At 41.5% G+C, this 24,932-nt stretch overlaps 1 protein-coding gene across 7 annotated transcripts in view; it reads right to left on the bottom strand.

The window, feature by feature from the left end:
• Ptpra (protein tyrosine phosphatase receptor type A) overlaps positions 1–24,932 on the bottom strand; it is a 122,849-nt gene that overhangs the window by 6,072 nt on the left and 91,845 nt on the right. For all 7 annotated transcript variants that reach the window (XM_015482273.2, XM_048811214.1, XM_015482281.2 and 4 more), the window contains 11 exons: positions 20,783–20,873; positions 19,599–19,675; positions 18,275–18,311; positions 14,716–14,813; positions 13,441–13,560; positions 12,563–12,729; positions 11,948–12,083; positions 10,639–10,788; positions 9,113–9,206; positions 8,749–8,825; positions 8,129–8,263 (listed from right to left, as the gene is read on the bottom strand). In XM_015482273.2, the coding sequence (XP_015337759.1) occupies positions 8,129–8,263; positions 8,749–8,825; positions 9,113–9,206; positions 10,639–10,788; positions 11,948–12,083; positions 12,563–12,729; positions 13,441–13,560; positions 14,716–14,813; positions 18,275–18,311; positions 19,599–19,675; positions 20,783–20,873 (1,182 nt within the window). The remainder of the gene's footprint in view (positions 1–8,128; positions 8,264–8,748; positions 8,826–9,112; positions 9,207–10,638; positions 10,789–11,947; positions 12,084–12,562; positions 12,730–13,440; positions 13,561–14,715; positions 14,814–18,274; positions 18,312–19,598; positions 19,676–20,782; positions 20,874–24,932) is intronic.

Raw genomic sequence — 24,932 nt, 5'->3', positions numbered from 1 at the left:
GTATAAGAGACAGGATGTGGAGTTTGATCCAAGATATGACCAAGCACTATGGAGTAGGGGATTGGGAGGTAGCATAATCTGCCAGGTACTAGAGATTTAACCCAGGGCTGCTCTACCTCTGAACTACATTATCCAACTGGTCTCTCTGCTGTTGGTCTCCCTTGCTGCTCTCCTGAATCCCATCACGTCCTGCATGCTCACCTGCCCAATACCTCATATTGTTCACGTTGTTAAGTTCCCCAACATTTAATGTGCCAAGTTCAAATCAGTCCTGCTTTTTACTTTATTTGAGACAAGGTCTCACTAAGTTGCTGAGGCTGGCCTCCTGCCTTAGCCTCCCAAGTTGCTAGGCTAACAGGCATGCACCACCACAACAGCCGAAACTTAAAAATTCTCAGCCATACATGTGCATTAAGATTTGAAAACATTAAGTACAAAAGAAAAATCATTGATAGTCTCACAGTACAAATAAAATTACTATTAAAATACAATTTATTGGGCTGGGGCTACAGCTCAGTGGTAGAGCACTTGCCTTGCATGTGCACATGTGAGACACTGGGTTCCATTCTCAGCACCACATAAAAATAAATAAAGATTTATTTATCTTTATTTGTTCTTCTACAACTAAAAAAAAATTTTTAAAAATCCAACTTATTTATGTGAGTCAAGGCAGGCCTTGAACTCCTGGCTCAAGTGTTCCTCCAGCCTCAGCTTCAGTTTCCTGAAAAGCTGAGACTCCAGGAGTGTCACCTCATCCAGATTAAAAACCCATTTTACGGACTTTTATTGCTTTTCCTAAGTGTGATCATTCAGTAACTCCTTTATAAATGACAGTGAATTCATTCTAACAGACAGGTTATTAAAGTATTGGAGCAAAGAAATGCCGTAGACCAGTGCTTTTCCACCTGTGCTCTCCAGAAATCTTGAGGATCCCTGAAGATGGGGTGCTGAACCACTCTTCAACCATAACTGTTTAAAAAAATCCTAACTAAGGTGCACCTCAACTAGTTATTAATCACTGGTCTCCAGGGCACTGGCAGGTAGAATGATTTTGCTGTCACAGTTCCCTTGAAACAATACCGCCTTCACACAATTTCTCAACCAGGACTGAAGATGGACTTCAAAGTCATTAGAATCACTAGGTTCCAGATGGGAGTGAGGTCAGCAGATTGAGATAGAGGGAAGAGAGCAGCAAGACCATATTTTACAAGAGAAAGAAATACTATGGGCCCTGCAACCAACAGCTTTTAGTACTTTAGATCTTCTTAGGTATGCATAGCAGAGAAAAAGGGCAGAAGGTGGGGAGGCCCCAGGCAGGCATAGCTGGGAATTATAGGAGAGAAGCCCTTCCTAAAGCTGGAGACAGGGGGCTTATCAACAGAGACAAAAATGGGAACCCTTCCTTGGTTAGCTAATGGGGACAGTCAGTCACTTGAGGTGGTTCTGACTGACCTCAGGGGGCAGACTTGTACAGTGAGTTTCAAGGGGACACAGCTATTAGAGGGTTACAGGGAGGCAGGTAAGGTGGGCTGAAAGAAAACAAATCTGGTAAATATGTGATTAGGATTTAAGGAATGACATGGAGTAAAGAAAAGCTACATAAGACTATAGGACAGATAATGGTAGGGAATTATCTTACTTATCCTGGCGAAGGGGACAGGATTCATTTAATTTAGCCCTCCACATGGGCTCAACAACAAAATTCAACAAGAAAACCAAAGGAGCAGGTTACACTCAAAAACAAAGCCAAAGGCTGGGTATGGTGGCATGTGCCTATAGTCCCAGCTACTATGGAGGCTGAGGTAGGGGGGATCACCTGAGCCCAAGGCAACTTGTTGAGTCCCCATCTCAAACCAAGTCAAATCATCTAAGAGGGAAAAGGTGGGAAACAGAGGGAAACAATCCCCAGAGGCCTCTCTCTCTCTCTCTCGTCTATGAAACGGCGGCAGTGACAGCTGTCTGGCATTAGTTCACAGGCTGTGGTAAGTTGATGGAAGGCACAGAGCAGTTTCAATCAGATATCTATTATCCTCTGGGCTAAGGGACCCCTTCCTTAGGAGGCAGGATGTAGGTTTAAAGAATCCAGAAAAAACTGTAGCAGCACTGGCTATCCTAACTGTAGCCCAGGCTAAAAATGCCAAGATTCTGCTGGGATGGAGAAGTGAGAGAAGGACAATGGGAAATGCATGGCCATGAGGAATACGGGAGACCCGTCTCAAGGACAGAGGCTGTGACCCAGCATATAAACCATGCCCTACTTAGCCCATTGAGGGTAGAGGGGATAGGAGAAAATGAAAACTAGGGGATTTAAAATAAGCAAGTGAAACTAAAAGGAAGGGCCCAATTTAAGTGTGGGGACTAAATAACCAAAAAAAAAAAGTTTCTAAATTTCATATGCATAGGTAGATTTTTTTCCTCAAGGTCTCTAAAAGCCCAAAGATGATTTTAAGATAAAGAGTAACATGATTACATTTGTATTTTTCAAAAGGGTGCTGTGGAGATTGTGGAAATCAAAGAAAGAAATATTCCTGGCTGCCATGTGAAGAACTGACTCAATGGGACTGGAAGCAGGAAGACAGGTTGCCAGGAAACTCCAGGTTGACCTAGTGCTGGCATTGTGAGAGGTGTAACCACTGCCCCATGTGCATGTCCCTTAGTAGGTTAGAGATGATGGTATATTGTATGAGTGGCATTGTTAAGCTCGAGTGAAGTGGATATGCTCAGCAGGTATCAAGACTCACTGATAAACTGCATGTGGTGGTGACGAAAAGAGAGTAAGGAAGGGAAATCCTAGACTTGTAGCAGGAGCAGTGGGGTGGAAGATGGTCCTGTTTATTGAGACAGTTCAGAGTGGGGTGAATTAGCATGAAGTGTGGGGAGAAAAATCAAGTTTCATTTGGGCCATATGGAGCCTTAGATTCTTTTTTGGAGAGGTACTGGGGATTGAACTCAGAGGCACTTAACCACTGAGCCACATCCCCAGTCCATTTTTTTTTTAAAGAGACAGGGTCTCACAGTTGCTTAGTGCCTTGCTTTTTGCTGAGGCTGGCCTTGAACTCACAATCCTCCTGCCTCTGCTTCCTGAGCAGTTGGGATTACAGGCATGTGCCACTGGCCTGAGATTCTTAATAATCAACCACATGAAGATATCAGGTAGGTACTGGATACATTAGTACACAATGGGAAATGCATGGCCATGAGGAATATGGGAGATCCCTATTGGAAGGGGAGTAGGTAACTGTGCTGGGGGCAAAGATTTAAGGCTTTGGTGTATGGGTTGTATTTAAGACCACAGGCTTGGCTGAGATCCTCAAGGACAGCATGTCATAAGAGAATGGGCTAATAAGGCCTGAGTATAGAATCCTCCAGAGAGTGTTTAGAGGTCATGCAGAGGAGAAGGAGGTCACAAAATAAATGACAAAGGAGCTAGCAAGGCTAGTGACAGGGGTGAGATTGTGGAAATCAAAGAAAGAAATATTCCAAGAAAGAGGGAAGCACTGACTATTTTGAATGTTGGTATAAGGACAACAACAAGAACAAACAAAAGGAAAAAGAAAAAAAAGAGAGAAATGATCTTTGGATTTGGCAAGATAACAGTCAATGTCACCGTGATCTTAACTAAAGCAGTCCCACTGCAGTCAAGAATGAAAGGAACAGAGTGAGGTGAGAACCTAAAGGGGAAAGCAGATGCTTTAAAGGAACTTATCTAGAAAGAAGTACATAAAAATAGTATCTAGATGGAAGGGGATGTAGGATTAGGGGAGACAATTTTGTTTTTTAAAGACAGGAAATGTAATAGTGTGGGCTGCTAAGTAGAGAGGGGAGCTGTTGATGGAGACAAGACTAGCAAGGATCTTCCAGTGGCAAGATCCTTGAGGGAGGTGGGAATGGGACCAAGAGCACAGTGGATGGCTGCATCGAGCTATAGGATCCCTTTCCCCAGGATGGCAGGTAAGAGAACTGTTACAGATGTGAATGGGCTGCTGCTTGAGGAGGGTATTCTTGTCCAATTTCTTGAAAAATGAGGCCAAGCTATAGCTAAGATATATGGCGGGATAGGCAAGGGGATTCTGCAGATCTGAGGGAGAGAAAAAGGAACAGGGGGGCTGGGGTTGTGGCCAAGTGGTAGTGTACTTGCCTGTATTGTGAGACACTGAGTTTGATTCTCAGCACTGAATATAAATAAATAAAATAAAGGTTTATCAACAACTTAAAAAAAAAAAAAAAAAAGAAAAAAGAAGGAACAGCAATAGAATTGCTAGGTAGTGCTTTACCCACATTAGATTTGTGGTGGTGAATTCAATGGGAGAACAGTCAGCAGAGTTTTGGTTTTTTTCCCAGTGATGTTTGCTATCATATGTAGATATGTAACTGGATGTAACAGAATAGAGGCCTTGCCATGAAAGAAAGTAAGAAAGTATGAGGCAATAATGGGTGTTAGAAAGGGAAGGATAATAATGACAAGCCACACAAACTTTACAAATAGAACACACAGGAAGGTGAAAATATGAACCAGGTGACTGACAATGAGAAAGTGGAGCAGTCAATGGCTCTAAGATTTGGTGAAGATAAACAATTACTGGAATAGAAGTAAGAAGTACCATGTTGTATTGGAGGTGATAAACAGGGTATAGAATGTCCTATCAAGATTCTAAAGGCATGGGGATGAAAAGATCATGGTTTGACCATGGGAACTGGTAGCTGAGGAAGCCAAGAAACAGAAAGACTAAGGGTAGATAGATCATCCTCATGGATACTGATGCCTCCAAAACCAGAGATAGAAAACCAGGCACAGGGACACATGCCTATAGTCTCAGCTGAGCTGAGGCAAGAAGATCACTTGAGCCCAGGAATTCAAGATCAGTCTGGGCAACACAGTAAGATCCCACTGCAAATCAACCAACACCCCCTCACCAAAACAAACACCAAATCGACAAAAGAACAGAAACAGGAATAAAGGCCCCAAAGGGGTGGTAAACCAGGTGAAGAAGTCATTAAGTGGGAGAAGAGAGCTTGGGAGCTGAGGTTTAATCTCAGATTTAATTTTCAGGTTATGGACTCTATACAGTGGCATCCTGATGAAGCCTAAGCCCAGCTTTTCTGTCTTTTCTCCTGTGGTCTTTGTTCACCCTCCTTGCCTTAGACAGCACTAAGTCTCTTTATGGTACAAGGCTGACAACAGTAGTAGGGACTCAACTTTGTGGGCATCGTGTTCTACTGATGCTTTAAAGAAGCAGAATGAGAGTCAGATTGGGCTGGCACAGTGCGGGAGCTGGTAGCACTGCCCTGCTCACACTGATGCCTGTTCCAAGCTGTGGCCACTGAAGGAACCCATGCCTTCCCAAGCATCTTGATGCATCCTTTTGGTCAAAGTGGAGAAGAACGAGAAAACTCAAGAGAAATTTTAATTCCTTTGAGATTTTTATTTATATGGTAGAAAATTTATATTTGGGGATCAGACTTTTATACTACTGACATAAGGAGTGGTGGTGTCACTTTGTATAAACATACACACCCTTCACTATGTTATTTAGGCTTACTGTGTTTATCTCTGGGAGCTACACCTGACATGAATGAGAGATGAAACAATAAGTGAAATTTTATCTTGGAGGCCAGTGAGGCCCTATGAAAAATGCGACTAATGTCCTGTTCTGATTCACTAAGAAGTTTCTAAGAGCAAAAGCTACTGGCTATTTTGATAGCCCTGGGAAGACAGAGGCTAAGGCACAGTGGCAGAAGGAAAGGGGGTCCACCCAACTGATAACAGGCTTCACCAATGGATTGGAGGACTAGGTGTGCATGGCTCTTCCCCTCACTGTTACCCAAGATAAATGCTTCCTGCCCCTCTACCCTAAACTCTCATTAAGCTCTCTTCAAGACTGAAAGAGTCTGAGGGGTTAGGGATGTAGCTCAGTGGCACAGTGTTTGCTCAGCATGTGCCAAGCTGTGGGTTCATCCCCAGTACCAAAGTAAGTTTAAAAAGAAGCCTGATAATCAGACTAGACAGGGTCAGAGATATTCACTGAGCTACATTTCATTATAGGGCAGTGGACCAAGAGATGTCTCTGAGCTTCCTATTCTAGCTCTTCTGCCTATTCTTTGGGCCTTCCCATCATTCACCTGCAGACGGAATGGGGAAAAACATGTAAAGCTCTGGTCTAATCCACATATCCCCTTGTGGCTATCAGAGGGCTAGCAGACATGCACTAGGCCCTGATAACACAGCCACTTCTGTCCCAGTTGGCCTTTGTTACTCAGTGCATGTTTTCTTGAGTGCAAGGCCAAGGACTTAACCAAACCTCCCATTTCATCAATCTTGTTACTAATAATAGACAAAGATCTATGAGGGATGCCTGTCAATTTGGTACATAATACAAGCCTGGGAAGACTAGCTACTGAGTGAAATGATTGAGCAAAAAACAAAAACCCACAAACTACAAACCTGACATAATGAAATGTTGGGGTATTGATACAGGTATGAAGCCTGTATCAAAGTTAAATAAACTGCACAAGCACAGAATGGGAACTAACTGCTTGGAACCAATGTAAAACATGCTTAATGTTTTTAATTTTTAATTGACAACAAACTCAGTGACTCCTGAGTGGGTGCTGTGCTTAACTCTTTTCCTATTGGGCCCTCCTCACCTCTCCACTCTCTCTGACCAGCTCAGCAGAGTTCAAGCCATCAATAAAACTTCCATAGTTCCCCTCTGCTTCTGGCTTGCCCATTTCTCCTCACTGTTCTCCTGGTGTTACCAAGGGATTAAAAACAGAACAAACAAAAACAAAAACAAACAAAAAAACACACCACAAACTGGATTTGTCAAAGACTCTTAAAGTGCTTTAAAAAGTCTCAATTCTTCATTATAGCTTAGGAGAAACTTTCCTACCAAGCCTTGCTAGCTTCTCCAGGATCATTTTATTGATTCTGATCCTTGTTACATAACATCCCAGGCCTAAAGAAGCACCCAATTACTTCACTGTATAACCTCAACAGAAAGAGTGTTTATAAGAATAAGTGGGCTGGGCTGGGGATGTGGCTCAAGCGGTAGCGCACTCGCCTGGCGTGCGTGTGGCCCCGGGTTCGATCCTCAGCACCACATACAAAGATGTTGTGTCCGCTGAAAAAAACTAAAAAATAAATATTAAAAAAATTAAAAAAAAAAAAAAAAAAAAAGAATAAGTGGGCTGGGGATGTGGCTCAAGCGGTAGCACGCTGGCCTGGCATGCACAGGGTGCTGGGTTTGATCCTCAGCACCACAGAAAAAAAAAGATGTTGTGTCCACCGAAAACTAAAACACAAATATTAAAAAATTCTCTCTCTCTTAAAAAAAAAAAAAAAAAAAAAAGAATAAGCACAGTGGAAGCACAGACTGGCTGCCAGTAATGAGAGTTAGAGGGAGAATCCCTGAGATGAGAGTGCCCCATGGAGGTGGCATGACTGAATCAGTAGTAGTGGTGAGATTTCTTCTATTCCCTGGGAGCTCTGGGGGACCTCTGAGTCCCCAGACAACACTTTTTAACTGACTTGAGGGAGTGTTTTTTTTTTTTTTTTTTTTTTTTTTAAGACTTCCTTGTTAAGCCTGTGAATCATGGCTGGTCTGGCACTGGGTCACTTTGTCCTCTGGCTTTATCCCTCTTAAATCACCTACTCAGCCAAAAAAGGGCACATGTTTCTAGGGGGAAAACTCCATTTCCTTATTAATGAAATTTAAGCTGTACATTTCTTGCTTTTGTTATTTCTCAAATTCTATTGTTTTCTTTCATTTAGCCAGAAGAGGTGACCCCTTCTTAGAGACACTCACCATGCCCTGGACTGGCTCTGTATCCCTCCTCTTGCCGGTTCTGCCCTGCCTGGGGGGGTTGGGTGCAGAGAATGTGTGCAAAGGCTAGGCTGGGGGCTGTATTCTGGAGAAAAGTGAAAGGGTGGGAACTGTTTTGCTTTCCAGTCCTGGGAGAAGCTGATGATAGCTCAGACCCTAACAGACTAGATAATAAGTCTGAAAATGGCTTTGTGGACAGTATAATCAAAGTAAAAATTAAGAACTACCTTCTAGCCTACCCCTACCCCTATACACACACTTGTTCACACTGTCTCTCTCACAGCCCAGGCCCTTTTTGAACTCACCTGGCCTCTCTCCTCCAGTTCTGTTAGCATCACGATGGAACATGATTTCCACTCCCAGATCATACGCCAGAAGTCTTCAATTGTGTGGAGAAGAGGGCCCTGGCTGGCAATGTAAGAGTCCTTCTGCCGGTAGCCCTATACAGACAGGTCAATTACAGGGACGAGGTGGTATAATCAGGGAGGGGTGAATGGAAAAGATGGGCCTTTCTGGGAGGCAATGAGACAAAGACACTAGGAAAGGATAGGAGCTGCTGGAGGCAAATCCATCCCAGGCAGAGCTCCCCAGTGGCCAAAGATCAAACTCTGGGGAAAGGAAAGGGGTGCTGGAGCTAGGATGAGAAGAACAGGAATGGGAAAGGTCAGGTCAGTTTTTTTAGCCTAGATGAGTGTGTGGTAAAGTTTCACTTTAGGTATCACACTGGAGTGCACTATGTTTTGCCCACCTTCTATTCTTTGGGGCTGGACAAACCTAGTAAGCTAGGTGGGTGGGAAGGTATCAGAATTCAGTAATTGCTGACTGATTCAAATAAGATCCTCCCAGGGAGATTTGTGAGGGAAGCACTGTTAAGTCCAGGGAATTTCTATGGGGTGCTGGGAGCTCAGGCACAGCCAACACTTACATCAATGAAGGATGCATTCACATAGTCTGTGTTCTCTTCACCTCGCTTAACTGGAATGATCACTCTGTTGAATTCATCTGCAGGAAGAACAGTGGCTGGTAGCTCACCAACATGCCCAATCTCTTTCTTTCCACTGCTCCTGCCCTTGGCCCTTAACAGATGTAATCCCAGCTGGGCAAGGGCAAGCTTGTTTTTTGCCCAGGAGAAAGAAAGGCTTTGCCTCTTTATGATATTTTATTTACAGGGGCCATTAAAGCACTGGGAGCATCAAGAGGTAATGCCCTGATTCTTGTCTCCAAACCAATCATTAATTAGTCCCTGAGAAGTAGAAAGGGTGGAAAGAATTAGGGGATAGGGCACTTACATGGAATGATCTGTAAAACTCTGTTCTTCTTCATGTTGGCTGGAAGGTTTCCAGTCCGCATCTTGTCATTCTGGATTTTGATTGATGTTAACTTCTGAATGAGGAAGGGAAGTAGAATATTATTGACCCAAGTAACTACACCTAACAAGACTGCCTGTCACCGGGCCTGCATCTCCAGGGTCCTTGTCAGCACTCTGTTCTTCCCCTAGGGCCCTGATCTCCATTTCTACATGTTTTTGTTGGAACACTGTTTCTTTCTTTAAGCTCAGGAACAAGTCAAGTCAGTGTTTAGTAAATACTGCCTTCCAGGCTCTTTTTTTTTTTTTTTAATATTTATTTTCTAGGTGTAGATGGACACAACACCATGCCTTTATTTTTATGTGGTGCTAAGGATCGAACCTGGGTCCCGCCCATGTTAGGTGAGCGCTCTACCACTGAGAGACAACCCCTTCCAGGCTGTTGTATGAGTTCTTCTGGGATTCCTTTGGCCTAGAACTTTATGATCTGGAGCTAGGATTCCAGTATGAAGAAGGAACTAGGCCCACCCGATGCCCACCTTGCTGTTCTACCCCCAGAGGTAGTCTTAGACTTCTTAGAAAAACTTATCCAAATGTGTATCCCCTCTTCCCCTCATATTCTTCCTGATCCTTGCTACTCAAAGTGTAGCCCATACATCATCAGCATTGTCCCCATTTTGTTAGAAATGCAGAATGTCAAATGCAAAGTGTCAGGATCTAACTCAGACTTGCTGAATCAGAACCTGTATCTGTCAGGATCCCCAGTGTATACACCATAGTATGAGAAGAACTGCTTTTAAGGAAAGGTGTCATTCTCACCTGAAACTACAAATCACTTGCTTCTGGGAGCACTTTTCATTGATGAGAGCATGACTTGGGATGCTTTTGGTGGAAAGGATTAAACTCAGGATCTCATGAATACTAAGTACATGATCTACCAGTGAGCTACACAGCCCTGACACAGGCCTTATGTGTTGAGAAACATTATCTAATGGCATTCAGTAGCAGTCAGCAATCTAAGATCCATAGGCTAAATCCAGACTGCTGCCTATAAATAAAGTCTTATAGAAACAGCCCTACTCATTTGTTCACAATCTGTCTATGCCTGCTTTGGTGCTACAATAGCAGTAGTAAGCAGTTGGGACAGAGACTGTATGGTCTACAAACTCTAAAATATTTATTATCTGGTCCTTACAGAAAAATTTTGCCCTGGCTATATATAATCACCTGTGGGCTTTTTTTTTTTTTTTTTTTTTTTAAACAAAACAAAACAAAAAACATTGTTACCTGTTTTTCTTTCCCCCTAAACAAAACTGAAGTGACTCCTAACAAGGAAGATGAGTTGAGAATAACAGGAGCTGAAAGGGCCACTTCCTTAAACCACTGGCATGCCTCACCAGGGGTCTTACCATCTGCGGGCAAATGCACAAGGAGTCATTTACCCAGACCCACAATTCCCAGACCAAATGGACCCTTCAATCTGGAGTTGGTCATCTAGTACCAACTCACCTTAAACTCTTCTTCCAATCCATTGTTGCTGGTCCCTGGAATTTTGTTGTAAATTTTTTGCAGGTGGGTTTCTAGAGAGGTCACTTCCAGTTCTGTATCCCCATAGAGATAATGCTCCAGAAGGGCTTGGTATATAAAAACATACTGCATCTGAAACACAGATGATGCCAAGTTCTCAGTTATAGACAACACAGTCCTAATGATACCACATCATCCCTCCCATCCCCAGACCATTTTTCTTTTCTTTTGATCCTAGCAGGGACAAAATGATTCCTCTTACTGCCCTTACTCAGAGAAGCAGGACTTGAAATGCATGAGTCCTTCTGGTGGTGGTTAGCTTGGAAGGCAGTATTCCTATCTGCCTTGGGGATGGTGGAAGCTTAGTGAGGGGGACACATGCAACACTTCTCATTCTGAGAGGGCAGATTCAAGTTTGAAAGGACTGTCAGAAGTAGAGATACATAAAGTCTGTGATAATCTGTAATGCCCAGCCTCCTGACAGCTTCCCTCCTCATGCTGTGCCCTGGCCACAAAGCCCATCTCATTCCTTTTCTTGGATGTGGCTGAGCTACATCATGACTCACTTGCTTTCCTCAAGGACTGTTCCTTTTTTTTTTTTTTTGTGGTGCTGGGGATTGAACCCAGGGTCTTGTGCATGTGAGGCAAGCACTCTACAAACTGAGCTATATCCCCAGCCCATGTTCCCTTATCTTTTAAAGACCAGTGAAATGACAGCTGCCTTCCTGACATGCCCATACCCAAAGTCAAAACCTCCTCTGTGCTTGCTTGCTTTCTTTTGATACTAGGGATTGAACCCAGAGGTGAGGGGTGCTCTACAACTGAGTTATGTCCCCAATCCTTTTTTGAGACAGGGTCTTGCAAAATTACCAAACTGGTCTCATACTTGAGATCCTGCTACCTCAGCCTCCTGAATAGCTAGAATTATAGGCATAAATCACCGCACCCAGCTTGTATTCTCTTTAAGCACTTTGTTTTGGTATCAGGAATTGAACCCAGGGGTGCTTAAGCCACATTCCCAGTTCTTTTATTTTTTTGAGACAGGGCCTCACTAAATTGCTGAGGCAGTACTTGAACTCATGATCCTCCTTGCCTCAGCTTCCCAGGCTGCTAGGATTACGGGTATGTGCCACCGAGCATGGCTGAGTAGATAATTTATAAGGGCTCTTCATCACACTGTATAATGACGATCATTTACAATAACCTGGGAGACTGAGTGAGCCCTTGAGATAGGCAGATATTTTAGCCCCAGGAAAAAACCTACCGCCACCTTCACCCACAGATTACTCACATCTGTTTGCACCATCTGGCAGCGCTGGGCCCGGATTCGGCTCACAAAGCCATATACATCCACCTTCCGCTCTGTATGCATCATGTCCAGCATGGCATCAATGACGACAAAGGTACCAGTACGCCCTACACCTGCACTGTAGCCAGAGGGCAGAGGATGGTTACTGGGATGAACAGTATGCCTTACTGGAGGAGGCAGGGAGGACAACAAAGGCTGGGGCTCTTTTTTCTAGGCCTCTAAATTCTAATTCTGAAGGGGAGGGAGTTAGGACTCTCTTGGAACCAGAAACTCCACTCTTCCCTGACTTTCTGATCTCTAGCTATCAGCATTAAGAACTCTGAATCTGAAGCTGCAAGGATACATGGTCATCACATACTCCAGCTCCACAGCAGGGTCTCCCCACTACCAACCTTGGAGGACTGCTCTTCCTTCCCTCTTTTCTCAAGTCATATTCTCTACCAGCAGTAGAACTTGAAGAGTCTCTCTTGGTGCTCCCCCCTGGGGCCCTAGTGCTCATGTTCTCTATGCCACCTTCCTCAGCCAGGGACCCTATGCTGTTTCCTGCTCTGGCCAAGTGGGCAGAATGTGGGGAGCAAAGAGTCAGGACATACTGACCTGCAGTGGACCACAATAGCCCCTGCATACTGAGGGTTACAGGCCTTCACTTTCTTGAGGAACTTGAGCATGCCGATCGGGGTGAAAGGCACCCCAAAGTCTGGCCAGCTGGTAAAATGGAACTGAGTGATGAGGCGCTGTGGTTTTCTGTTGGTCACATCACCCACCTGTGAAATGAGGAAATCTTTTATGTTGGCCTTGATAACCAGGACTGGGCATCTCACGGGAGGGAAGGTACAACAATGATTGTCAGTTACAATGAGAAAGAGAGAGTATATCCAGAAAAGTTCTGACCATGGCCAGAGAATCTTCCTAGTAACTCCTAGTAACTCCATGAGTTAGGCAGGGCTGTTAATATTATTCTCAACCTATAGGTGTGGAAGGTAAAACTCAAGAGAACTTCAATGACCTATCAAGGCTTCAGAATGAGTAAATGGCAAGGTCAGAACCAAGGCCCTTTCCAAAGCACCACAGGCTCTTCAGCTAAAGGCAACTTTGGCTCAGGACTCCACGGTTGCTCTGGAGTGCCAAGAATATGCCCACCTGGTCCTTGTCATCAGAAGCCTTTGAAGTAGGAAAGGTGACTCTAGTACCTGGCAGATTATGCTACCTCCCAATCCCCTACTCCATAGTGCTTGGTCATATCTTGGATCAAACTCCACATCAGTTGATACTTTACTCCCAAGTCATGAAAACATTGTCCTCTTAAGGTCTGAGAAGCTCTCTGAAGGTCAGATCTCTGGTTTCAGACTTAAACATATCGCACACTTAGTGATTCTTGACCATATTGGATAGGAGTGGGGACAATAGCCTGTTCCCATCCTCTCAGTGGTTAGCTGATCCTAAACAAGACTGGGAAAGGAGGCGGGAGACAGTACCTGCTGAATGCAGAACTTTCGTACTGTGTAGTCCACCAGGACAGTCACATCCTCTACAGACACACGGATATTCCCATAGGTCCAACAGCCTTGATCTGGCCAGTACTGGGCACACTTACACTGGAAAGAAATAGACATATACCCCCTCATCTCAGATTGCCCCTGGCTGATGCAAAGGGCCATAATGAAGTCCCCAGAAAGCCCTAGCACCTCTATTTTCACCTCGGGAAGCTGTGGGCTTATTCATTCTAACTTCCTTTTATCAAATTCCTCAGCTTCCATAATCTCTTCACAGAGCATCAGTCCCATACTTATCTTTCCCACACTCACCCCTTCAATTCAGGGCAAATCTGAAGTAATTTTATTTATAAAATCTGTCCTTCCACAATATCCCAGATCAGGATTTAGGGGCAAGCCTGTCTGAACTCCTGGAGCCAGCAGTCTGATATGAGAGGGCCACCAAGATGGACTATGGCAGACTATAAACCTGCTATGAGAGGTCTAAGGCCTTCTCTGTTCACCGAGTCTTCGGCAGCTTTAAAGAATCAGAGGTCTATTTGAAGGAATCTAAACTAAAGCCCAGTCCTAGCACTATCCCTCTTAGGCACTGGGAAGCTGCTGATCAACCCTTAAACACCCCAGGACGGTGAGCAAGGTGATTCAAAGGCCATCCTTGAGAAATATTGCCACAAATGGGGATTCTTCTCTGGGACTTGATATAGAACCCAGAACTGGCACTGGCTGTGACCCACTGATGATGCTGGGTAAGGCCAGGAGTAGACGTGGCAGCCACACAAGGAAAAGGAGCAATCAGAAATCTGACTACAGGACCAGGCCCCAAGCCTCAGGTTGTTCTGCATTCCTTCAGGGTGTCAGTTCGCACAGGTCCCTCTGTCAACTTTAGGATATACCTAAAGGCCTCAGGAGATGGGATAGGAAACCAGGGGAATAAGGGACTTGAGAAACTACGGGAGAATAGCCTCTGTGGTTTTCCCTTAACTAAAGGCCTATGTCTTCCTTCCAAGTTATTTTAGAACCAGAGCAAGCTGTTTGACTACCAGATGTGGGAATCTGTCCTAGCCCCCCTAAGTTCATCTGAGGCTTCCAGGCCATAGAAGAGTCTAGTACACACATCAGCTTGTGTTTGCCTGAATGATCCATGGCACAACAGCCACAAAGAATAGATAGCCAGGCTCCAACTCAGAGCTCCAGAGAGTAGCCCTTCTGCTGGCCACATCCATATCAAGACCCCCCTTATATAATTTCTCCACTCACCTCTTTTCGCTCTTTTAGGTTGGTCACCATGACGATGGTGGCTGTGTTTTGTTCCCAGATCATCCTCCAGAAATCATTTACTGTTTCTTCTTTTGGTCCTAAAGTAGCCAACAGCAAAGATTAAAAACACACACACACACACACACACACACACACACACACACACACTAAAGGGAAGAAAGGTGCTAAGAAATTAGGAAGATCCATTTCTGGCTTTTGAAATCCTATGTCCATGTTTTCAGCTAAATATCCAACCCAGCTACCTAAAAGTTGAATGTTTCCCTTGTAACCACCATGTATGTGCCAGGCACTTGACCATGATTGGAGGCAAGAAGCTGTCAAAACATAACAGAACACAGTGTCTCTCAAGGATATTAAAGTTATGGATTAGAAATCATGACTGCTTACTGAATACCTACATTATGGTCCAGATAGTAGGCTAGATGCTTGATGTGACATTTACTCCTTCCTATCATGCTGAAGTGAACGTTTTCAGCCCCAAAGATGAGTGACTTGTCTAGGCTGGAATTCAAAATTTACAAGAAGATTCTAAACAATTATCAGGTAACAAAGAGAGAAAGAAATGGGACCTAACAGAGACTAATGAAATTCCCAGAGTGTTTGTAAAGGGAAGCTTTAGGAGACTTAGGAGGCTAGAGAGCCTCTGACAACCAATCCAACATGGAGCCAAGGAAGGCTCCAGAAGGAATTTAAATTAATTTTTTTTTTTTTAAATTAAACCTTGTGTATCTGAAAGTACTGAGAGGAAATATATATACTTCTAATAATGATTTTAGGGGATGCCTAGTGTGTGCAAGGCCCTGGGACTGATCACCAGCATTGCAAAAAAGTTTAGGGGAAAAATCAGAGGTAGGCATATTAAAAAGGTAAATGACTAAGCCTCCTTATATCAAAGAAAACATTTGGCATTTGGTTTTTTGGGATTGGCTAACTTCACTTAGCATTATCTTCTCTAACTCCATCCATTCACCGACAAATGTCATGATTTTATTCTCTTTTATTGCTGAGTAATATTCCATTGTGTGTATATGCCACATTTTTTTTAATCCACTCATCTATTGAAGGGCAACTAGGTTGGTGCTATAGTTTAGCTGTTGTGAATTGTGCTGCTATAAACATGATGTGGCTGTGGCCCTGTAGTATGCTGTTTTTAAGTCCTTTGGGTACAGACCGAGGAGAGAGATAGCTGGTTCAAACGGTGGTCCAGTCCCAATTTTCCAAGAAATTTCCATACTGCTTTCCATATTGGTTGCACCAATTTGCAGTCCCACCAGCAGTTTATGAGTATACCTTTTTTGATATAAGGAGGCTTATTCATAGTGGGAGAGGGAACATGGGAGGAATAGTCGAACTCTAGAAAAGGCAGAGGGGTTAGAGGTGAAGGGACGGGGCATGGGGTTAGAAATGATGGTGGAATGTGATGATCATTATTATCCAAAGTACATGTATGAAGTCACAAATTGGTGTGAATATACTTTGTATACAACCAGAGATATGAAAAGTTGTGCTCTATTTATGTAATAAAAATTGTAATGCATTCCGCTGTCATGTATAAATAAAAATAAATAAAGAATGGGGGCTGGGGTTATAGCTCAGTTGGTAGAGTACTTGCCTCACATGCACAAGGCCCTGGGTTCAATCCCCAGCACCACCCCCCTCTCCAAAAAAAAAAAAAAAAGAAAGGGAGGGAAGGAGGGAGAATAAATGACTATGAAAAAGTGCAATCATTAATTCCCAAAAAAGAAGGGGCAAAATGTACAAAACAACACAGTATTCCACGTTTCAGTTGTGAATATATGTATACTCATGAAAATGGAAGTAACAAATATTACCTTAACTCAAAACTGGGATCCAATTTTATTGGGAAGATGGGGAGAAGGGCACATTGTGCATGGCTGCCTGACTGAGGGAGAGGACCTTTATAAGGGATTAGAGCACCTACCAGGAGCCAACAGATTAAAAACATTGCCTCAGAGGCATTAGACCACAAAACTAAAGAAGAAAGGGGAGAAAATTGTTGTTGATTTATATTTGTTTATGAGAAAGGGCCCTGCTATGTTGTCCAGGCTAGTCTGAAACTAGTGAAGTGATTCTACCACCTCAGTCTCCCCAGTTCTGAGACTGCAAGTATGAGCATAAATTTGTTTGTTTACAAGTTTTACGTTCCCTTTGACTTTCTTAAATTCTTTTTCTTTATTTCCTGAATAATCCATGGTACAAAAGCCATGGATATATTTATATATATCCAGTTTTCTTGATTCTTTTCACTTTTTAATTTTTTTCCTTCTCTGCCTTTTATTACTCCAAGTATTCCCTTTAGTAAAAATAAAAACAAATTTTATTTTTTATTTTTTACTTTTTTTGTGTGTGCTAGGGATTGAATCCAGGGCCTTGAGTGTGCTCTACCACTGAGCAACATCCCCACCCAAAATGAAATAGTCTGAACTAAGAGGTGGCTGTATACAGAGGGAGGGAAAGCAGAGCCTTGTCAGGCAATAGGTAGGCCCCAGGGGAGGCTGCTGTAACAAGGAGTTTCTGAGGCTTTCCCTGACTACCTTATTTCATTGCTACATCTGTTTTAGTTTGTATCTTTTTTATCATCTGATAGAACTTTCTGCAATTACGGAAATGTTTTATATCTGCACTAACACAGTAGCCTCTAGCAACATGTAGCTATTGAGCCTTAAAACAAAAGATCAATAAGTCTTAGTACACAATCAAGAAACAAACTTTAAATTTTATTAATTAAAATTTAATGTAGTGTGGGTTTTTTTTTTTTTTTTTGAGGTGCTGGAAATGGAACTTAGAACCTCACACAATAGGCAAGCTATATCAAACTTAAAATTTAATCTTAAATGGCCACATGTGGCTAAGTGGCCATTATAATGAACAGCATAGTCACTTATTCACATTTCTGTTAATATGTTTACTTGCCGCAAACTTTACCAACTAAATGCTCCAAAAAGGCAGAGACTTTATATTGTTTCATTCCCTCCATAGCCCCATCACTTAGGCCAGTGTCTATTATATAAGATATGGTCAATAAATAACTGAATAAGTCAGTGGACCACATTAACATCAATTACTCACTCCCCCCCCCTCTTTTTTTTTAAACCCTTGGTACTGTGGATTGAACTTAGGGGCACTTTACCATCGAGCTACACTCCCAGTTCTTTTATTATTGTTATATTTTTAAATTTTGAAATAGGGTCTACATTGCTAAGGGTCACTAAGTTGCCCATGCTGAACTTGTGATCTTCTTGCCTCAGCCTCCCAAGCTGCTGGGATTACAGGTGTTTACCACAGTGCCTGGGCAAAAGAACCTCTTTTAAAGGATCCCTGGATATCAAGTCATCAAGATGAATGAAAGCCCTTAGTTGTAACCTGTGAGGTGGGTTTCATTTCTTTTAAATAGTAATAAAACTACAGAAAAGCTACTGCATTCTCGTTAATCCATTCAGTCTTTGGAATAGGGGAAACCCCAAATCCACTGGAGATCACGGTTAAGACCAAGAATAAAATGTTGTCATTACTTTACCTTGTGCAGCAATGAATTTGTTTTTTTCCTGGTAGCCCTGGGAGGCGGGAGAATAAAGTGAGAACAAAAAGTTAATAGGAATGAAATTCTCTAGTCTAACCCTGAACCAGTTAACAAGGCCTTCCTTGTGAAAAGGTCCAGGCAATTAATGAGAATTTCCATTACAGAAATTCCCAAGAGATTAGCTTTGAGGATAAAAACAAGATTACAAACTGCAAACAGTATAAATAGTCTTTTCAAAAAATTATTAGGGAATACTGGTATAAGGATATTAAAATAACAACTCCTAGGCTAGACTATGTTTCTGATGTTTTATCAGCAGCCCATAATGTATGTTTTAGTGTTACTGGGTAAGAACCTTCCAAGACAGAAGCATATGAGGTAATTGCAGGGATGAAGCTGGGCCTACTCTGAGAAGAACAAAGGGTTGTTTTATTTCTTTACGTAGCTATGGGGGGGTCTCACTATATTGCTCAGGTCTGAAACTCCTGGGCTCAAGTAGAAACTCTCACCTCAGCCTCCCAAGTAGCGGGGAACAGACTCATATCACCATGCCCTAGCTTATTATTACTTTTTTTGAGGATGTTTTACCCAATGCAAAACATTCTGGGAATAGCTCCAAGTGTTTTGAGAATAGGTTTCCCAAGAAAGGCAGTGGGAGACAAGAAGCAAAGGAGCCTGGAGAGGCCACTCAACAGATAAGGAACCTCTGAAAAACTAAAACTGCATTAACTTTCTTTTTTTAGTCCTTACTGTTCCAGTTACAACTTTCAACCTAATAACTTACATATGGTACTCACTTGAGAAGTCATAGGAAAGTGAAAAATCATTTTAAGGGTTGTGAATCATCCTCTTCCCCTTTTAGACAGCAATACAATGGGCAGTGAAGGAGGACGTTTCGATGGGATGCCAGGTCATACCAAGGTAATGATATGAAACACAAGTCTACAAGTCAGAGGCCAAATAGAAGAAGGGGCCTAAATCTGAGAAGCCATTTTCTATTCCAGTTTAAACAAGGGCAGCATAGATGTGCTTCTGAACACAGAAGGAGAAAGCATTATAACTCAGAGATGGACATATGCAGAGTCAGCAATAGGAAGCCTATTAAAATTTGTACTGAGAAGAATTTAAGTTTGGGCAAATGTTTCTAATCACTGGAAGATAAAAACTGAGATATATTTTTAAAATATTTGGTCTTTTAAAAAAAATCAGACTTAAGGAAAAATGGCAAATATCCCTCCTAACATACAGCTGGGAAAAAACCCAACAGATGGTAGACAATGGTCTTTCAGGGAGATAAATGAGAAAAGCATGAGTTCCTTACATTGATGAATGAAGCATTGATGTAATCAGAATCCGGAACCCCTTCAACAGGTGTCAGGTGGACTCTAGAGTGGTCATCTAGGAAAAATCCAACAATTACTATTCCAGTAAATCCAATTTTATTTCTCTCTGATGCAATTGTTTAGGTCAGCTGAGACATCTGCAGTCTTATGTGTACTGAAATACTGATGTATAAAGATGTCATTCCAACATATTTTTAAGATCCCAAATTCTTAAACACAACTATCATCAGGGAATACATACTCACATATACCCACTGTATGAAATACTAACCAATTGATAAAAAGGAAATTGTTTGACAGATGAACTGATAATATATAAGGTAAAAAGAAAAAAGAAAGGGGTTTGGGGATCTAGCTCAGTGGTATAACATTTGCCTCATGTACAGGAAGCCCTGGGTTCAATCCCCAGCACCGTCCCCCTTCCACCACCCCCCCGCAAAAAGTTCAATGTGTACAATATACCAATTATATTTTTAAAATATATAGCAAATACATTTATGTATATACATATATAAGTATACAAATAAGTGGCTGTAAATGTCTAGTAGAGTGGTCTTAATTTTTTGGGTCCCATATGTAACCAATAAAAATTTGAGCATGCATCTCCAACATATGTTCATTTACTGATAAATTATGCATAAAAGCTAACATAACTATGACCCTAAAATATAAAAATTTTAGAAGGATAAATTTTTTAAAAAGCAATATAAAATCAAGTTCAAATATCTTCCTCTTATACCTGCCTGGATTATGCATGTTCCATTCTGGAGACTACTGGGCTACAAAAATATTTTTAGATTGTAGATCAACTGATGAGCAAAGACTAACTCTGGGAAGGGGTATAAAGAAAACTCTGTATTGGAATTTCTTTCAATGAGCATTACAATAAAACAACACCCCAATAACCTACTTCCTGTCTGGTCCTATTAAACTTTTCTCTCTGGCCTCCTAAAACTTTAAGTCTGCAACAAAAATCTTGATGAACCAGCCCAAGTGACCCTGTGGGGTGGCAAGAGAAGCCATGTAATGGATTTTTCAGCCTGAAGTCTTGACCCTAGTCTAGCTATCACCCTCCCGTGATTCTTTCCATCCTCAGAAAATCTGGTCAGAGATTAATTTCAGGTTATAATCCCCCCCAACACCAAACCCAACAAACACTCACAAGGCAAGATGTTTACATAACGATTTTTTTCCTTGTTTTCCTCTTTGGAGGCAGCCTCACAGGTGGCCTGGATAGGACAAGCAGGGAGAGCCTGAAAAGGTAAGAGAAATTAGAGGACTTTAAAAAGGGATAAACAGTAAACGTACAGACTCTCACCAAACCTGACCTGGCAGCAAGTTCTACCTTTACTCTGGGGATGAGGCCTAGACTCAGGTGAATACTTACAGTCTAACAGAGAGAATGCTCCTCTCCTCTAAACAACTGCAAGCCCCTCAGAATTAATACCAAGAATCCCCAGGAGGTGAAGTGCCATTCCTGCTACTATAAGCATAGCATACTTTTTTTATGATACTATTTGATTAGGGCCTGTTACAATGCTGGGTCGAAATAAACCACCTTGTAATAGTAATGGGGTACATAACAGAAAAAAATGGGCCATTCATCCTCATGCATCTCAGTGAACCCAACAGGAGGGCTGATTTAGGCTCTCTTTAGGTCTCTCATAGAGGGGCATGGCACCCCATCCTATAGCATCATGAAGCAAGAAAGCAAGGACTAATCGGTGGGAGGGAGGGCATTCACATGGATGTAGCAGCTGGGAAGTAGAGTTGGGTAAAGTGACACTGTTGCAGCAGTTTTAGAGCAAATGTAATTTAGATAGCACAGGGAGGTATGTGGGCAAGCATAAAATGTTTTGACACAAGACAGCTTAGGTTGTATCAGCTTGAGTAAGCCTGTTAACCTTTCTAGGCTCAAGTTTCTTCATATGTGACCCTGCGATAATTACACCTGCCACAAGAATAAATGAGATAATCTTACATGTGGCACAAAATAAGCATTCAATAAATGAGTTTTACAAGAGTGGCAAGCTAAATTTTATTCAAACAGTTCGCTTCTTACGTTCTATTTATTTAAAACTAAGAAAACAAAAAGGGAAAATAGTTTAAAATTCCAACCTAGACAATCTTTCTGAGAAGTGATTTGAAAGTATATTTTATTAGCCTTGAAAAGAGTCATAATCTTTTGACCTAGTAATTTAACTTCTCAGAATTTAATCTAAGGAAATAAAAATCTCTATGTTCAAATCATTTACTTAATCATTACTCAGAATAACCCAAAACTGAGAACAACCTTAGTATTCAGCAGTAGGAGAACATAATTAGTAAATTATGGTTCATGTATTATTTTTCTTTCATTTTTTCAACAAATACATATTGTGTACCTGTTAGGCTAGGTACAGAGCAAACAGTGGTGGATCAAGCATATACACAATATAAACTTGTGGGTGAAAGACAGACATTAAACAGATAAAACAAATATATAATTACACATCATGATAAATACTATGAAAGAACAGGACACTATTAGAGATAAAGTATCAGAAAGGGCCATATTTAGATTAAGGGTAGGTGTTCATAAGGAAGGATGAGTGTGGAAGACAGTATTCCAGGCACAGCGAACAGCACTTGTGATGACCCAAAGGCAGGAGAAGGCTTGCCTGTGTGAGGAACTAAAGGTCAGTGAAGGTATCACACACTTGGTGAGGTTGGTGGCGATAACAGTAGGAATGGGAGGAGATGGAACTTAAGGTCAGATTATTCATTTACATGTAGGTCTGTGAATAAAGTTTGGATTTCAAGTGTGAGGAAACTACTGAAGGTTTTAAAAATGTGACTCAATTTACTCACTCCAATTGCTACGTGGAAAATAACGGTGTAGAGACAAGAATTGAAGCATGAAGTGGTGGCAGGGAAAGATAGAACAGGGAGATGGAATCATTTAAGGTATACTCTAGAGTTAGAATTACTAGATTTGTTGACAGAAGGAAAACTGCCCAAGTAGAGAAAGCCAGGAATGAAAAATGACTTTTAGATTTCTGGCTTTATAAAAAAAAAAAAAAAAAAAAGATAAAATAAAAAAAATGAAGGAAATGCCAGCCCAATGAGAACCAATTTTGCCAGATGGAAACAAGTGCTTTAAGAAGGAACAAATATAACCACCATGATAGTAGTAGAAAAAATTAAACTGAAAGACCTCAAAATAAGGGGAATCAGAGTCTCATAATCCATCTGACTTCAATTACTCAAGGGATTTTCTTTTCAGAGTTAAAATTCTGGAAGTTATGCATGTCATTTTACTAAGGGGGCAATTCCCTTTGCCCCAATTCTGTCAATACATGAAAGGGAGAAAGTTTCCTGGGCTGGACTCTTGTACATGGAACAGAGACCATACTAAAGACTGGAATTTCCTAAATCACCCATAGTTTGCCTTCTCTTCCTTCTCATAGATTTCCATAGGTTTCCATCCTGGTTTAAATCAGGATGAAACACCAATTTTTTAAGCCCTTAATACCAATATGGAGCATACTCTTTCTCTAAAATTCCTGTATACCCCTTCTCTAAGTGATGTAATTTAGAAATAGTAAGAGCAAGACTCTTGAAAATAGTCTTCAGTACTGAAGGGTCAGAATAACAATAATCATCACCTCACAGTCCTATTGGAATCCCTTACTCCCCTAGTCATGATGAAGAAAAACTAGGTCTCCAGGTGGGCTAAGGCTCCTAAGAGGAAAGTTAGGAAGAACAGGAACCACTGTTTAGCAAGAGAAAAGACAGGGCTTGCCTCGGAGAACACAGTGTTAGCTGCAAGATTCAGGCTGAAGAGCCTAAGCTGGGGATGAAAATAAGGGGAATCCTATTGCTTTTAGTGTCTACTTTTAAAAACATAGCCCACATAGGTAGGGAAGGAGCAGCTGAATCACAAGCCTGCAGGATGTTATATTCTCTGAACAGTAGGTGGCATCAAGCACCATTTCATCTCTTGCTCAAGCCTTAACTATATCCAAGGCTAAATCCTCATTTTTTAAAAAAACATGCCAGTTTTTTAAAAAATTGTTTTTCTAATTCAATTATTTTTAAAACATGTGCCTAACATTCAATTAGAAGTTCTCTTTGGATTCCTATGTCCTCTTCCTTCCCCTTGCATAGGTAAACTTGGCATTATATGTTTATCATTACACTGCTTTAATATATGTGAACCCCATATACTTTGCCTCCTTAAATAATATATTACTATTGTTCAGTCTATTTTTTATAAAAATGATAATCAAGTAAGTGACTTGCTTTTTTCCCCCCTTGGCTCAACATCATGTTAAGATTTTTCCAGGTGGTCATATGTAGCTGAAGTTCATTCCCTTTACTTTGTAGTGCTCCATTTTGTAACTATACCAAAATTTATTATTCTGTCCTACTACTGATGAATATTTGGGTTGTTAACAGTTAACAAACAGTCCTGCTCTAAGCATGAATTTCTATGTTTCTTCTACAAGCAATCAAGAATTTTTGGGCATGAGTATCTTTAACTTTAACAGATAAGACCAGACTGTTTCTTACTGTATTTATACTCCCACCAACAATATAAAGTGGTCTTGTTGATATGTATCTTCATCAATATTTGCTAAGGTCAGAAATTTATTAAACACAGTTTTATATATGTTTCTCTGATTATTGAGGGTCATCATCCTTCCTCAGTTTATTGGTCAAAACTGATTCTCCTTCCATGAAGTACCTAGTCTAGAGTTTTTCCCAACATTCTACTGGATTATTTTCTTTACAGTTTGAAGGAGTTCTTTAAATATTCTGGATACTTATTCATCCTTTTTACCAAGTTTGTGGCTTGCCTCTCATTTTCTTCATGGTATCTATTTATGAACAGAATTTTTGAAACCTTATATAGTCAAATTCATCAAATTTTCCCTATATCAACATTTTTTTTTTTTTGGTAGTGTGGGGAACAAAAGCACAGTCTTGCAAATGCTAGGCATGTGCTCTACCTGAGCTATACCTCTCAACCTCCTTTATGCATATTTTAAGACTTTAGAAATTCTTTCCTACTGTGAGGTCATATTTTCCTACATTATGATCTCTATATTTTCTAGTACTGTCCTTTAAATCTCAATGTTTACACCAACTGGGATCAGTGTTTGTGTCTAGGATGAGACAAACATTCATTTCACATACTCCCAGAGGATTGCCCAATTGTCCCAGCACTATTTCTGAAAAGTCCATCCTTTCCCCGACCAAGACAGCAGCATTTCTATCATAAATAGGTTTCCATTTACACATGGATCTGCTTCTGGGCTCTCTATTTT

This window comes from Marmota marmota, unplaced genomic scaffold (genome assembly GCF_001458135.2).
Source record: "Marmota marmota marmota unplaced genomic scaffold, marMar, whole genome shotgun sequence".
NCBI lineage: Eukaryota > Metazoa > Chordata > Mammalia > Rodentia > Sciuridae > Marmota > Marmota marmota.
This window is presented reverse-complemented; position numbering and strand designations above follow the sequence as displayed.